The sequence below is a fragment of the Sorghum bicolor genome, chromosome 6 (genome assembly GCF_000003195.3).
Source record: "Sorghum bicolor cultivar BTx623 chromosome 6, Sorghum_bicolor_NCBIv3, whole genome shotgun sequence".
NCBI lineage: Eukaryota > Viridiplantae > Streptophyta > Magnoliopsida > Poales > Poaceae > Sorghum > Sorghum bicolor.
The window spans coordinates 56,125,379-56,141,280 of record NC_012875.2 but is presented as its reverse complement, the minus strand read 5'-3'; the positions used below and the strand labels follow the sequence as shown (position 1 = coordinate 56,141,280).

Below are 15,902 nucleotides of genomic sequence, written 5' to 3'. Positions count from 1 at the left end.
CGGAAACTTAGTGGTCTGCTAATCAATTTCGAATTAGTCGGGTTTTAGAACCAGACCTACTAAGTACTCACCCACCCCCTCCTAGGCCCTTACTAGATGCTTTCAAGGTTCTTTTGAGAACTTGCAAATGTCTTAAATTAGTAAGCCAAGGAAAATAGACATGACGCTATTCTCAATGGACTTGAGGTGATTGGCATATGAATTCTTTTTGAAATTTAAAGATGACCGTGACAAACGAGTAAAATTGTATTAGTTAACACTTATTATTATGTTTCAGGTTATACAGGACTGTTTTAATTCTTATTGGGTGTCTCTGCGCTTGCCAATAATGCCGTGATGCATGGCTAATGGGCTACAGTGTCGTGTCTACGCTGAGAAAGTGGCACATGGCATGCCGACATGGCAATGGCATGGCACGAGTAGGTCATAGTGTTGAGTAGTGTTGTAGTACCAGGGTCTTGCCAGAGCGGACCGTCCATTTGACCATCTATACCCATCCCACGCTAACGTTCCCATGACAAAAGCACGCAAACAATTGTGTGGTTTAGGAACTTTCAGAGCTTGGTCCCGGGCCACGTTTCTGAATTGGAATGGAGGAAATGAATGAAGCTTGCATGATTCGAGGGCCATTTTCTGGTACATCTGAGAATGACTGGTGACCAGAAAACAGTGGCCAGGTATGGATCATGTCGCCTAAGATCTACTCCTACAGTCCTACTACTGCAAGTGAAAGTGAAAGTGGTTCCCTGTTTTTTTTGTCACTTTTCAGAATCAATTCCATTTTTAAGTTGCTAACCAGCAAGCTTCATGCGCAGATTAGTCGAGCTTCTGGGTCATTCCATTTCAGACAGGAAAAAAAAATGATCCATTCTGGAGCATTTTGTCGATCAAACAACTGCCATCTTCCTGACGACATGAATAATGTGAATGGCTGAAATATGCAAGAAGAAGAAGAAGAAACGAACGAATAACAACGCCTTGCTCGCAGCAGCCGCACGAGCAGGCAGCAGCACGCACCGCACGCACGCACCATCTCATTAATTCTCATCTCAGTCGCTGTTCTGGTCCACCAGCACGTGAACCGTGGCCGACACGGCCTTGTCTGTGGCGACGACGACCTGGTTGCCGGACACGTTCCGGAGCGTGTGGCTCGGGAACTCGTCGCCGGCGACGAGCGAGTACTGCACGTGTCCGATGCGGTCCGGGAACAGCAGCACCGGCGAGAAGTCGAGCGTCCAGGAGCTCCCGTTGCCGTCGGCCGACGCGCGCGCCGAGGTGGACTTGATGGTCATCCCCGTGGCGGAGTTCTGCTGCACGTACACCTGGTCCACGGTGGTGAACTTGCCGTCCAGCTGCACGATGTCGACGCCCTTGTCCCGGCCGCTGAAGATGTTGCCGACGACCTGTACGCCCCTGGCGACGCCGTTGACGGCCTTGAGCACGACGTTGGCGTCGCCGAGGAAGAAAGACCCGGACACGTGGAGCAGCACGGGGTCCTCGGCGACGATGCTGGTGTAGTCCATGTAGCAGTTGCTGATCCACGCCTGGGTGAGCCCCGGGATCTTGAGGTGGATCCCCGTGCCCCCGAACCCCGTGGCCTTGTTGTAGCAGTGCACGCCGGAGATGGAGTTTGCCGGCGCGGTGACCATGATCCCCGTGGCCGCGGAGAAGATGACGACGTCGGAGACGGAGTTGTCGTTGCCGTCGAGGCGGATGCCCGTGCCCGTGAAGCCGCGCTCCCCGGGGTCGCCCCCCGCCGTCATGTGCTGGCCCAGGAAGGTGTTGCGGATGAAGGTCTCGTGGCCGCCGCGCACCGCGACGCCGTCGGACGCGAAGTGCGCCACGTAGCAGTTGTCGATGGCGACGCGGAGCGAGTCCACCACCGTCACGCCGCCGCCGCGGTAGCTGCAGTCCAGCATCAGGTCACGCAGCGTCGCGTACTCGTAGTCGTAGCTCCGCCCGCTCTTGGTCGCCGACAGCTCGATCAGGTACCGGTCCGTCGGGAAGTCGTCGGACGCGCGCAGTGACCCGCTGTGGATCTGCGTTCACGCGCCGGAACGTTGGTACGTGTCAGCAGCGCAAACGACGTCGGTATCTTTTTATTATGTTATTAATTAGTACAAACAAAAAACGAAGATCGGTCTACGTGTCGAGTTTCACCTTGAAGTTGCCGCCGCCGGATGCCGGCAGGGTGAGGGGGCCCTTGATGAGGTACGTGCCGCCGTCGAGGTGCACCTCGGCGCCGCCGAGGTCGGGGATGCCGCCGGTCATGGTGGCGTTGTTCGGCGGGCTGAACGCGTCCGCTATGGCCTTGTTGATCGCGGCCGTCGCGTCGGTCGCGCCGGTCGGGTCCGCGCCGTAGTCCGTCACGTGGTACACCCGCGTGCTCGCGGAAGCCTGCAGCCACATTCCACGCCACGCCAGGTCAGACAGACGTGGCAGTACTGCCGCACGGACGCGCCAATGGTGTGCGAGTGACACGAGGCGAGCACGACGGGCTGCACGAGTAGCTGCGTTTGGCGCGGGGGCAGGTAGCGGTGGTTGGCATGGCATTGCCGCTGCAGGAGACGGAAACAGAGAGCTGGGACGGGGAAAAGTTGCTTTTTGCCAGCGCCGTGGAGTGGGGAGTGTGAGCACGCCAAACATTTCCTGACGAAATCGCACGGCACGGGGAAACTGGGAGGCAATGCCGTAATGTTTGGTACAGCGAAGAAAATGGTTAGATTTCAGAGTTCCAGGCGGACGGCGTCATGTCATGCGCTTTGCTGCGGTCAAGAACCTGACGCACTTGCAAGACCTGCAATGGAATGGCGGCATGGCGGGCTCGCAGCCAGGGACACACCGGTGAAACGGCTCGCCTAGAATTCCTGTCCTATTCCTATGGGTGGTGGTTGGCCTGGGTCTGGGTGACCGACGAGCCTGACGTTTTTGAGTGTGTTTCTCCAGAGGAAGGTTTCGGATGATTGGATCTGCTCAGCGTCGACATGACAGTGACGGCCGGCGGAAAACGAGACGGTGGCCGGTGGAGAGTGGGTTTACTTGTAATTGCAAATCTCCATTTGGTTGGTGGCAAAAGGCCGTTACTTTTCTTGTAGAATTGCAAGAATTAATGTACTACTACCGGTAAAAGCTTAGCTGCAATGCAAAGCAAGCCGACGACGCATGTGTCTCTGTCTGTTCTATCTCTAATTTGGTGGTGCCCGTACACTCCAAAGAACATGATCAGAGATTCAGAGGGGACTGACTGACTGACTGTACGAGACTAACTACGAACTGGCCATTAAACAACTCATTACTGCAAGGAGAAAGATCGGGACCGTACTATGACGAATTAAAAAACAATAAATAATTAAAAAAAAGGAGGGTAGGAGCAAAGAGCAATGAACACCTGAACCGCACCCGACAACCGCACTCAAGCGAGAACGAATTAAGAACGAAGAACCGAAAGCTAAAGCAAAGAAAAAAGCATGCGACAGCAAAGACATACTTACCGTTGCCAAATCTCTTCTGGCCCCGAAGGAGGATCTGACGCTCTCCATCCTCCTGAGCGCGAGATCCCGGTACCACCGCTCGCCGCCGGCCGTCCTGGCCATGCCGGCACCGTCGGCGGCAGCGGCAAGACCGACGGAGCCGCCGTGGCCGTGAGGGTGAGGCCACGCGGCCGCGGTCGCGCCGCCGGCCAATGCGAGGACGAGCGCCCCCAGAAGGAGAAGCAGCGGCAGGCATCTCCCTCTCCGTCCCGGCGCAGGCTCCATGGTTCCCTTGGCCTCTCGATCGGTTTCTTGAGCCTGGCCTCAGCTGCTGCTGCTGCCCCTCTCTGCTCCTCCTCCTACTGCTGCTGCCGCATCAATGGCGTTCGTCCAGGCCTCCTCAACAGCCCCCTCTCTGTCTCGCTCTCTCTCTCTGTGTGGCACTACGCGCCTTTCCTCTCTTGGTGCTGAAATGCCAAGCAGGTGTATGAGCAGGTAGTAGAGGAAGAAGGCGTATGAGTGTGTGTGTGGTGGGGTCGCAGTTGCACCTGCACAGCACATAGAGAGAGAGAGAGGATTTATAGGTGTGATGAGATAGACGCCAACATCACCAGCTAATAAAGCTTGGAGCGCCCATGTTGCCGCGATGGTTACAAGGCAGGTGGAAATGGGACTGGAAAGGGTCATTTCGCATCGTAGACAGCGGAGGCCGACCGAAAACGAAATCATCGATAATTGCTTGACGAGTCGATCGATTCACCCCTCGTTTCTTCCAGCGTCGAACTACGCCATTGAATACTACGGCCGTTTTTGACCGCAGCTGCAGCAGAGCATGCAGACCAGCCGTTCCGTCGTTATGGTTTCTGTCTGCAAAGCTTTTACGCGAACATTGATGCCGCAGTTGAGCTAGATCCGCGCGCCTTCCTCTTCGAGCTTTATTTTATCATGAGTTATTACTAGTGTAAACAATCATCGGTGACGGGCGGTGGTTGGATTGGACCAGATTAATTAGCTTCTTACCAACGGTAACTCTTGGCATGATGGCGTGGATAATAGACTACTACTACTGGTTTTGTTTTACTAATCCTCGAGGGGGGCCGGGAGCAGAGCACGCCGCGCGAATTAATCCAGGGTTCTAGAAGTGCAGGGGCAGTGTGCACCTGCTTGGTGTGCCCTGCTGAGGAAAGTTGCTTTGGTGTGAGGGGATTCTTTTTTCCTCTCCCACTGCTTCCGTTCCGACCTGGTTGTTCGCCTGCCTCTCGCTTGCTTTCACCATCTTTTTCCTCTCATCTCCTCTACTTTTTCTTAACTAACCTTCCGTTCCTTTCCTTGGGTGCTCTGCACACGCTCTCCGTTTCCTTTGTTCCCTTACCTTTGCATTCTTGATGCTGGCGAGATGCTCTGAATTTCTTGGAAGCTACCATCATCTAATTGTAGTCTGAAGCCTGATCGAATATACTGTGTTGTGTGCACTGCACCTTGATTTGTTTACGAAACGATAAGTTCAGAGATTGAGAATAAAAGCGGGGGGTTTGCTTTGTGCAGTGGCATTTCCAGCCAATAAGTATTGCAACGGAAAGATAAAGCTCCTTAACCTTGGAGGTAGCTTCAAAAAAAAAAAAAGGTGATGGAGTGGGAACACTGTGGAGTGAGTGAGTGTGAGTGCTGCTCACTTTGCTATCATCTGTTTCCAACTAACCTGAAGATGCTTTCTCCCTACACTTGGAAGGTACGATTTGATCGTGTCTCCACAAAAGCATCATATGTATTTCCGTTTGAACCTAAAAGTCGCAAAAGGGAAAAGGGAGCATCATATTTATGGTTTAGATTTATTGTAAAGTTCGTAGAGCCATCGCTAGCTTTACGAACAAACGTCCCTGCAGATGGTCGACGGGGCAGCCATAATGCCTGACGACTGATGAGTTTATGCAGACTTGCAGGCTACTCATTTATGTGGATGAGGTTGCCAGGTGTGCAGGTGAACTGGACGCGGTGACATGGCTTGTATAAGAGTACTCTGGCAACCTCACAGTACCAGAAATATCGATAAATATCGATAAATACAGTACCAGAAATAAAAACTAATCCGGTAAATGTCGATGCTTTTGACGTACACCTAGGCCTTGTTTAGTTCCGAAAAGTGAAAAATGTTCGGTACTGTAACACTTTCGTTTGTTTGTAGCACTTTCGTTTGTTTGTGACAAATATTATCCAATCATGGACTAACTAAGATCAAAAGATTCGTCTCGTGATTTACAGCTAAACTGTGTAATTAGTTTTTATTTTCGTCTATATTTAATGTTTCATACATGTGCCACAAGATTCGATGTGATGGAGAATTTTGAAAACTTTTTGATTTTCAAGATGAACTAAACAAGGCCCTACAAAGGTGATTGCCTGTAAAGACAGATGTAGCGGTGACCATATACAGTACAATACAAAGAAGGCAGACAGTGTCGGTCTCTGCAGGAGAAGTTTCCGCTGCAGTAGCGAGGATCGATGGTAAGCGTGCTGACTGCTGCGTGCGTTCCAGTATAGTAGCTGCATGCGTCGGGAGCGGAGCTGGCATGTGCTAGCTAGGGATGAAAACGATACGGTCCGACCATATTCAGATTTATCCATATTTGAGTCTGAATCTTCAATATCTGATTCTGTATCTGTATTTAATTACTTAAATCGTATATTTATGATATTAACATTCAATCCTATCTTATTCGACATGATTGATATTATTCGTACCAGAAATATAAAAACAAATATGATATCGATGATATTTATTTTCATCCTAGTGCTAGCTGCCTTTGATTTGATTTGTCCGCGGACGAGAGCGGATGACCAACGGATCCGGCCGAACACGACGCCTCGAAAGCAACCGCCGGCGCTCCACCAGTACGTCTAACGCGCAGGCTAGCTAGGGCTTGTTTAGGCCTTGTTCACTTGAGGAAAAATTTTGGTTTTGGCTACTGTAGCACTTTCGTTTGTTTGTGACAAATATTGTCCAATCATAGACTAACTAGACTCAAAAGATTCAGCTCGCGAATTACAGGTAAACTGTGTAATCGGTATTTGGTTTTGTCTACATTTAATACTCCATGTATGTGCCACAAAATTCGATGTGATGGGGAATCTTGAAATTTTTTGGAAACTAAACAAGGCCTTAGTTCCTAGAAAATTTTGCAAAACTTTTCAGATTCCCCGTCACATCAAATATTTAGATATATGCATGAAGTATTAAATATAGACGAAAATAAAAACTAATTACATACGAATCTTTTGAGCCTAGTTAGTTCATGATTGGACAATATTTGTCAAATACAAACGAAAGTGCTACTATTTATATTTTGCAAAAAATTTTAGAACTAAACAAGGCTCTAATTACAGTCTGCGATGCCCACGACGCCGCACAGGGGAATTTTTGGTTGCTCCCGTCTCCCTCCCTCCTCTGTTGCTTCCCAGGGCCTTGTTTAGTTCTAAAAAATTTTGTAAAATTTTTCAGATACCCCGTCACATCGAATCTTTAGACGTATGCATGAAGTATTAAATATAGATGAAAATAAAAACTAATTGCACAATTTAGTCGGAATTGACGAGACGAATCTTTTAAGCCTAGTTAGTCTATAATTAAACAATATTTGTTAAATACAAACGAACGTGTTACTATTCATATTTTGCAAAAATGTTTGAAACTAAACAAGGCCCAGGTGCGTGCGTTCGTGCCGTGCCGTGCGTGCTGCATCCAGTGGCGGAGGGAAGGGGGGGATGAGGGGGGCCTGGCACCCCCCAACCTTCCCATAACTCCCTTAATACACCTCATAGATTAGATGTTTAATTATCTAATTAGCTAGTTAACGATATTATCTGTACTAAGATTTTTATTCTTATTTCATATTAATCTCTAATAGTTTCTTATACAAATAGAATATAGATCTTTCTAATATTTTCTTCATATCTTTTATTTTTATTATTGCCTATCAAATATCAGTTTGTCCCCTACCACACACTCTAATTAGCTAGTTAATTGAAAAACAACATTTTTCTTGTTTAATCCTTCTGAATTGATCTCCAACAATGGGATCTATATTATTTAGCATTAGTCTTCCTATTATCTTTCTTATCTCCTATGTTTGTATCATTATTGGTCTAAACTCTAAACGGTCATTTAGCCCGTTGTACTCAACTTTTAAACACTAACAGTGATATGGTGTTTCTGTTTAGCCTTCTATTTAAATGACCATTTTACCTGTTTAAGTGATCGTTTTGTCTAAGACTAAACGATATGTAACTGAATGTTTGTCATTTGATGTTAGGATCTAGTACTAATTAATTTTGCCCCGTTTAACTACTTGTTTTTATTGTGATTCTTTTTCTGGACAAAGAAATAGAATGATCAAGTGAAGGTTAGAGGCCTGAGACTAGTTAAATTTCTCTTTTATTTTTGTTAGTTTTTCTGCTTTTTTTGCATCGCAACGCAAACGTTTATTTTGGTGCTATGTACATCTTTGTCATGTAATATTTTGACACACATGATTGTTCTTGGTTGCACAGCCCCCGTATGTTCAAATCCTGGCTCCGCCCCTGGCTGCATCACAGCGTCAGCCACGAAATGCCCAAGGCCAGCCGGTGAAGCGGTCGAGAACACGCGCGCGGAGAGTAGGTCCTCGCGTCGCGTGTTGCTCCAGCACTGGTCTCTATGCATGCTGGTCGATGAGGACTGGACCAAGTTGCATTGTGGTGCCGACGACGTCACGAGCGCCCGAGATCGCAAGGTCGTTTCGTGTTCGGCCGGCAGGCCGGCGGTTGTCGACCTATCTTCTTGCCTCTCCTCGATCTGCCGGGTCAGCGGTTTGCTTCGCTTGGCCTCATAAATCATAATTAAATTATTATTCACTAATTTATTATAAAAGAAATATTATTATGATTGACAGAAGCTCAAGCCAACATGCTGCGCCTGCCGTATAGCATAGCTGCACCTGCACCTGAAAGACGCCCGGCAATCAAGCCCTTGTTTAGTTAGCAAATTTTTGGGATTTAGGGTACTGTAGTACTTTCGTTTGTATTTGACAAATATTGTCCAATCATGGACTAAAATAGGCTCAAAAGATTTGTCTCACAAACTACAGGTAAACTGTGTAATTAGTTTTTATTTTCATCTATATTTAATACTCCATGCATGTACCGCAAGATTCGATGTGACAGATAATCTAAAATTTTTGGTAAAACTTTTTGAAAAACTAAACAAGGCCTTGTTTAGTTCCGAAAAGATTTCGGATTTCGATACTGTAGCACTTTCGTTTGTTTGTGACAAATATTATCCAATTATAGACTCACTAGGATCAAAAGATTCGTCTCGCGATTTACAGCTAAACTATGTAATTAGTTTTTGCTTTCGTCTATATTTAATGCTTCATGCATGTGCCGCAAGATTTGATATGACGGGAAATCTTAAAAATTTTTTGCTTTTTGGGTAAACTAAACAAGGCCCAAGACAAGCTGCAGAACACATCCAGTGATGCGGCCACAGCCGTGCCATATGCGTAGATGCAGCCATCGTCTCTGCATGACGCAAATTAAAATGCATGCTGCCAGAGACAGAGATAGGTGTACTGTTTATTGGCCATCTATCGATCAGGTTCACAGCTCGCATTGTGACATTTCGCCAACACGAACAAAGTGTGTGTCTCCCAGATTCAGGGGAGACAGTGACCTTCACAGCTCCACCATCACAGTCACAGGCTCGATCGATCGCCAGCTAGCTGATCATCAATCCATGCATGATACGTGGAGTAGTGGAGTTCTTCTTCTTCTTTTTTTGTGAGAAAGAAAATGTGTAAAAGCTACTAGTAGGCGTGTGCGTACGCAGAGGGGATCGAGGAAAGTGAGCGCCTCACGAAACGTTCGCATTTGCTGCATGCTCCTGCCTCTGCCGTTTAACACTACACGCAAGACGCACGCAACTGCTCCCATCCGGCCATCCATATGCGAACTGCCTAAAGCAAATATAATACTGACATGGAGGAGAAAAAAGAAAAGCAGAAAATGAGCTTACAGCCAGCTCAGACACAAGAACTAAAAAAGTTTATAAAAGAGATAAGTGAGCCATGTATTAATAGTGATGAGCTAACTACTATATAAGTGGACTATAAGATGGCTGTAAAGAAATCTTATAGCCAGTAACTGGCTGTATTATGGCTGTATTATTAGTCTTACCGGCTGTATTATTAAGCAACACGCGAGGCACGTATTATTAGTCTTACCCGATTACCTGTATCCGAATTACTCGAGTCTGGACCTGAATTATCTAAACTTGAGGTACCCAATCCTAAATTCGGATAGTGATTTTGATTATCCGAAATTAGTTTGGGTAATTCGAGTAATATCCTCTGGTACCCAAATTACCCGGACTAGCCAAACATTTGTCTATGTCGTTGTATTTATCATGTGTTGTTAGTTAAATATTAGAACTTATCAATTTATTAGAATATAATTCTCTTTGTTTGAACAAGTGACTGTAATATATTATTCTTTGCAAAGTGCTATTGAACTTCTATACAAATTATTGCTGAAATTATATATAAATTGCTATTGAAATTTTGTGTAGTTTGTTGTTTTCTAAAAATTCAGATAAATCGGCAATACCTGAGCATGAATTATTAAGTACCTAAAATTAAGAGTAGTGTTTTTTAAAAACTAATATCAGATAGCAATTTTTATTACCCGAATTATTTGACCCAAAAAATCGGATAACGCGAACGTCCAGGCTTAGAACGCCCAGGCTTAGAGGGGGAGGCAGGAAAATGAGCGCCTCACGAATCGTTCGCATTTGCTGTGGCTGCCGCATGCTCCTGCCGTTTTACTGCACGCTAGCTCATGTTGTCATGTTGCCAATTGTCATGCTTATTAATTAAGAAATCTCCCTCCTACGGCTACGGTGCCATCGCCACCAATCCCGTCCCCGTGTAAAACCTTATGCCTGCGTACCTTCTTGGAAAAGGAAAACCGTGCTCCATTAGATCAGAATATACTTGCCTGCCTGCTTTGTTTCTTACTTGGATCAGTCGCAAAGGTGGTGGACAACTAGCTAACTAGGCAAGTTTTGGTTAAGCACTTGTGTGACAAGTGGTTAAGCATTACGGTGTTAAAGTTTAACAGATCCTATAATATTTTTATTTTATTTAGCAATTAGTATTCAATCATAAACTAATTAGGCTTAAAAGATTCGTCTCGCAAATTATTCTCTATCTATGTTTTTAGTTTCGTAAATAGTCTATATTTAATATTTCACGTATGCGTTTAAACATTTGATGTGATAGACGGTAAAGTTTACTGCCTCCAACTAAACAGAACCTTATACGTAGCCGGAACCAATCCCCAATTCCACTACGGACCAACTATATGAATGGGATGCCTAAGAGAAAAACATTCACCTCTATTAATCATTACTCCTAATTAACAAAGGTAGATATCTTAAAACACATCATAAATATTGGCTGACTCTGTCTCTGAACACCTAAATCGTGGCATACAGACTTTGTGTACATATAGCAACGCTCTAACTTCAAGTGGCCAAATCATGGCACACGAACTTACAGAGTCAGGTCTTGTTTAGATGTGAAAACTTTTTGGATTTCGCTACTATAGTATTTTCGTTTGTTTGTGGCAAATATTATCTAATCATAGACTAACTAGAGTCAAAAGATTCGTTTCACGGTTTACAGCCAAACTGTATAATTAGTTTTTGTTTTTGTATATATATATATATATATATATATAGTGTTTCATGCATATGCCGCAACATTCAATGTGACAGAGAATCTTGAAAACCTTTTGATTTTGGTGGGAACTAAACAAGGCCGCAGTCAGTCGATGTCGATTAACATGTCCACATGCCACGATTTGGCTTAGGCCCTGTTTAGTTTCCCACCCAAAAATTTTTCATCCATCCCATCGAATCTTTGGACACATGCATGGAACATTAAATGTAGATAAAAAACTAAACTAATTACACGGTTTAGTTGAGAATCGCGAGACGAATTTTTTAAGCCTAGTTACTCCATGATTAGCCTTAAGTGCTACAGTAACCCACATATGCTAATGATAGATTAATTATGCTTAATAAATTTGTCTTGCAGTTTCCTGACGAGCTATGTAATTTGTTTTTTTATTAGTTTCAAAAAAACCCTCCCGACATCCTTCCGACACATTCGATGTGACATCAAAAAATTTTCATCCCCAATCTAAACAGGCCTTTACGTCAATAACATGCCAACAGTCCTTTCTTCTTCATGTGTTCAGTCGGCCAACCATTGTGGATTGTGTTTGTTGAACAAATCGGTTTATGCATCTCTAAACTATCCTCAGCCGGGTGATGGTTTGGTGAGTTACGCCATGAATCTTAATAGGAGTTTTATATAGTTTTATGTGCAGTAAATATGCTGACATAACACTTCATTTATGAAAAAGGTGATAAAAGTTTTATAGGGGTAAAAGGAGTTTCATGAGATGAAATTTTTCTGCATTGTTTCTAATATATGAGTGTTGAAAACTGAAACATAAAACTTTCACTTAGAGTGGCCTCATGCTGGATAGAGGACTGTATGTGGCTAATATATTATTTCTTTAGAAAACTAGTATGTTACTATCCTTAACTAAGAGCATCTCCTACCGTATTTTTTTATAAAAAATACGACCAAAAATAAGTTTTATAACCTTTGCAAAATATATTAGAAGACACAGAATAACTACAACTCCAACTGTTTTCAAAATCTCATGTCTAAAAGATAGAAGAGAATTTTACATCAGAAAACCTAAACTATTTCTATGCAAAAGCTAGGATATTAATATATTTTCTTTTCTAAAAAAATCCTAAACTATTTCTAAATCACACTAGCCACTTTTATACTTTGTTTTTTGTACATTTATATCATGAACCCTATCTTATTTGTTTTTTTCTCTCACGTTCTTCCACCTCTAGATTAGCATGATGATATGCGTGCGTAACTTACGCGCGTGAGGGTAGTTTTTTTCAAGTACCAAAAGATCGGAAGGTGGATTTGGATGTTGTTGGAGATGATTTTTATTAATTTTGTCAAAATTCCTAAAATAGAAGAGTATTTTAGAAGAGATACTCTAACACCGTACCATGACCTTAGCCTGCCTACACAACTCTCTCTCTCTCTACATGCTGTAGAAGAAATTGTTGGGTCTCAGGTTGCATAGCACCGTGCCGTAACATTTCTCGCTTAGGCCTTGTTTACTTGTAAAAAAATTTACAAAATGTGAACAGTGTCACTTTCGTTTGTATTTGACAAATATTGTCCAATCATAGGCTAAGTAGGCTCAAAAGATTCGTCTCGTAAATTACAGGCAAATTGTATAATTAGTTATCTTTTTTTACCTATTTTTGATGCTTCATGCATGTGCAGCAAAATTTGATATGATGTGGAATCTAAAAAAAATTTGCAATTTTTTTTTAAAACTAAACAAGGCTATTTTTAGAATAGAAGAAAAAAAAGAGCCGTAGTCTAATGACAGCAGCAGGTCAGGCACGTCGGGTTGTTGCGGAAATCATCCCGTTCGGACGGGAGACGTGCGCCGATGAATTCCCGCCAAATCTTTCCGCGCGACGACTTCCCGAGCGATGGAGCTGAATCTTCCGTACGACGCACAGGCAGCAACGACAGGCCTGCTGTGTGGTCACGAGATTGATTTCCGGTAGTTACGTATGTTTTCTTTTTCTTTCTTTTCTTTTATTTTCTTTTATTGTATTTTGTTGTTTCTTTTTTCTGGCAGCGTCCAGTAGGTAGTTACGTATATTTTTTTTCTTCTTTTCTTTTCTTTTTCTTTCTTTTCTTTTCTTTTTCATGATTCATTTTTATATGTAATTTTTATGTTTTATATGATTTCTATTGTTCTTTCTATTTTTATGTTTCTTCTATTTCTCTTCTTCTTTTGCTTTTCATGTTCTTATTAATTTTTTATTTTCTTTCCTCAATTTATTTTTTTACTAGCTCGTGTTGTACGTTCTATTTTATCTTTTATTTTATTTTTTCCTTTTGATTTCTTATTGTTTGTTTGCTTTGTTTCTTTTCTAATTATGTTTTAAAATGTCCATATGTATAAAAACAATCAAAGAAAAAGAACACGATACATTTATTTTTCTTTTCTTTTTTATTTTTTTCTCTCTTTGTGCATCATTTATTTTTTATTTTCTTATTACTCTTTAGATGTCCCATATTGTTTTTTGTGATATTCATATGTATACATGTGATGTTCTCGTAGTATATATGTGATGTTCGATGATGTATTTAGTGGTGTTCATATATAATATATATTTTGTCTAGATTCAGTTTGTTGCTCATATACTTTCTGCTCAAAATATATATGAGCAACAAACTGAATCCAGACAAATAAATAGATTTTGAGCAAAAAAAAGGAAAGATGAATAAATTTGATGATTAAAAGAACTGACCAACCGATCGAGGGTTAGTTAATTCAGTTCGCTCCAATAGTGACAACTTCAAAGAAATAGTAAATCTTTTTTTTATCAAACTTGATGGCTGCGTTCCGTTGCTGGAAAATCGATCCTCTTCCATTGGAAGACTTGTTTGATATTTTTTTGTGTTGCATATTTCCTAATATTTTGTTTGGATACATATATATCTCTTTCAATCCATACATATTGGAGTGGATTGAAATAAAACTTAGTTTAATTCTATTCCAATTCTATGTGGACCAAAGACAGGAAACATTTAGGCCAGGGATCTACATATATGGACCAAAGACAGGAAACATTTAGGCAAGGTTTATAGTTCATATATGACAAAGATGTGTACGTTGTTGCTCACCTGACTGACACCTGTTCGTCGCATTCCCTAAAATTTGCTTATACTTTTATATGGTCGCTTCGTTTATTTGACGGAGGCGCCGTTGAGTTAAAAAAAGGGTAAAAAGTTGTCAACAACAACCGCTTGCTGAAAAATTACTGCATGTATATGTTTACCGAGAGGCACCACTACGTAAATTGGGCATGATTGATAGTGCCCTAAAAAAAAGGAAAAGTTAGGCATGATAGGAACACGTTTATATATATGTGAAAGATCAGTAATTTTAGTTTTTTCTTAATTTCTGATTATTGTTATTGTTGTTGTTGTTGCTGTTATTGTTATTGTTATTATTATTATTATTATTATTATTATTATTATTATTATTATTATTATTATTATTATTATTATTATTATTTCTGATGGGAAATCAGAGTTGAAACAAAAGTTGGGCCTTATCTCTCTCTCGTGGGCTGCTCATTATGACTGGGCCACACAATCAGCGTCCCGTCCGTCCGTCCACAAAACTTGGAGAATTAGCAGCCTAACTCCAATGTGACGGGCGCTGGGCCACAAAATACAACTTCAGCTATATTTGATGATGTCGAGGAGATGACCATCTCATTTCAAGTGGTCCATATCAAAAGAACAACGAATTTTGCAGCACATCTCTGCGCCCAACATGCCTTTTCTTTTCTAGCTTTTTTTTTTTTGTTTGGGCTAAGACCCTGCTTAGATTCTTGCAGCCTTTGTCTGCAATTTGATTTGTAATAACGCTGTTCAAACAATGAAGCGGAGTAAAAAAAAGAGAGAGAGAAGATATTACCATGACTCCCATGAGCCAGAAGCGGTGCTGGGACGATCGATCCTAGTAGATCGGAATTTTATATTTGAAAAATAATCGAAGCACGTTTTTTGAATGCTCTGGTCGATTTGCTGATATTTGCTTGCATTGCTTGCTTCCTCTCAACATCAACTTTGACGGAGAAATCACGTTCACAAAGAGTTGCTCTCTTTACGTGCGATGTTTATTACGTGATTATATATGATTCTGCATGGTACAAATGGGAAATTACAAACAGGTAGGGTAAATCCTTTTTTTTATTATTTTTTACGGCCATGTAAAACATCTCATATGCTTGGACTTGTACCACCACGCTCTCCATAGTACATTAGACACACTCACTCACACACACACACACACACACACACACACACAACTCGCACGAACAGGGTCCTTTCAGTTAACTAAGCTGCAGAATAGTACATCGACACAATGATCCGGTTAGAAATAAACAAGCAAAGCGTACGGCAAACAAGAAAGCAAATTGAACTAACGGTAAGTCGGTAAGGTTGGTTTGATTGATGTGGATGCTGCCGCTGCTTTATGCTGCCCATGTACAAGAAATCAAGAATCACGTTGTGCTAAATATCTAGTACTAGTAAGTATGTGTGCTTTATCTATTGCTTGTCAAGTCGCCTCTTCAGCTAGCTTTACTTCTTTACGCCAAACTGCGATCGCAACGTTACGAAAAATGGTAGTTGATGACGACCTGCATTACCATATTGCCATTGCATTGCATGCCCTGGTGAGCCGCGTGACCGAGAATGC

The 15,902-nt window shown here is 42.7% G+C and overlaps 1 protein-coding gene across 1 annotated transcript; it reads right to left on the bottom strand.

The window, feature by feature from the left end:
- Positions 817-4,073, bottom strand: LOC8072332 (polygalacturonase QRT3). The gene is made up of 3 exons (XM_002447039.2): positions 3,492-4,073; positions 2,161-2,397; positions 817-2,039 (listed from the first exon to the last, which is right to left on the bottom strand). Exons 1-3 carry the CDS (start codon positions 3,753-3,755, stop codon positions 1,050-1,052), a joined length of 1,491 nt encoding a protein of 496 aa, XP_002447084.1. The 5' UTR covers positions 3,756-4,073; the 3' UTR covers positions 817-1,049.

Coding starts and splice junctions, on each gene's coding strand:
- LOC8072332 (XM_002447039.2), bottom strand. CDS start 3,755: ATGGAGCCTGCGCCGGGACGGAGAGGGAGATGCCTGCCGCTGCTTCTC. Junction 2,398..3,491: donor CCAGAAGAGATTTGGCAACG/GTAAGTATGTCT, acceptor ATGTGGCTGCAG/GCTTCCGCGAGCACGCGGGT. Junction 2,040..2,160: donor CCGGCGGCGGCAACTTCAAG/GTGAAACTCGAC, acceptor GCGTGAACGCAG/ATCCACAGCGGGTCACTGCG.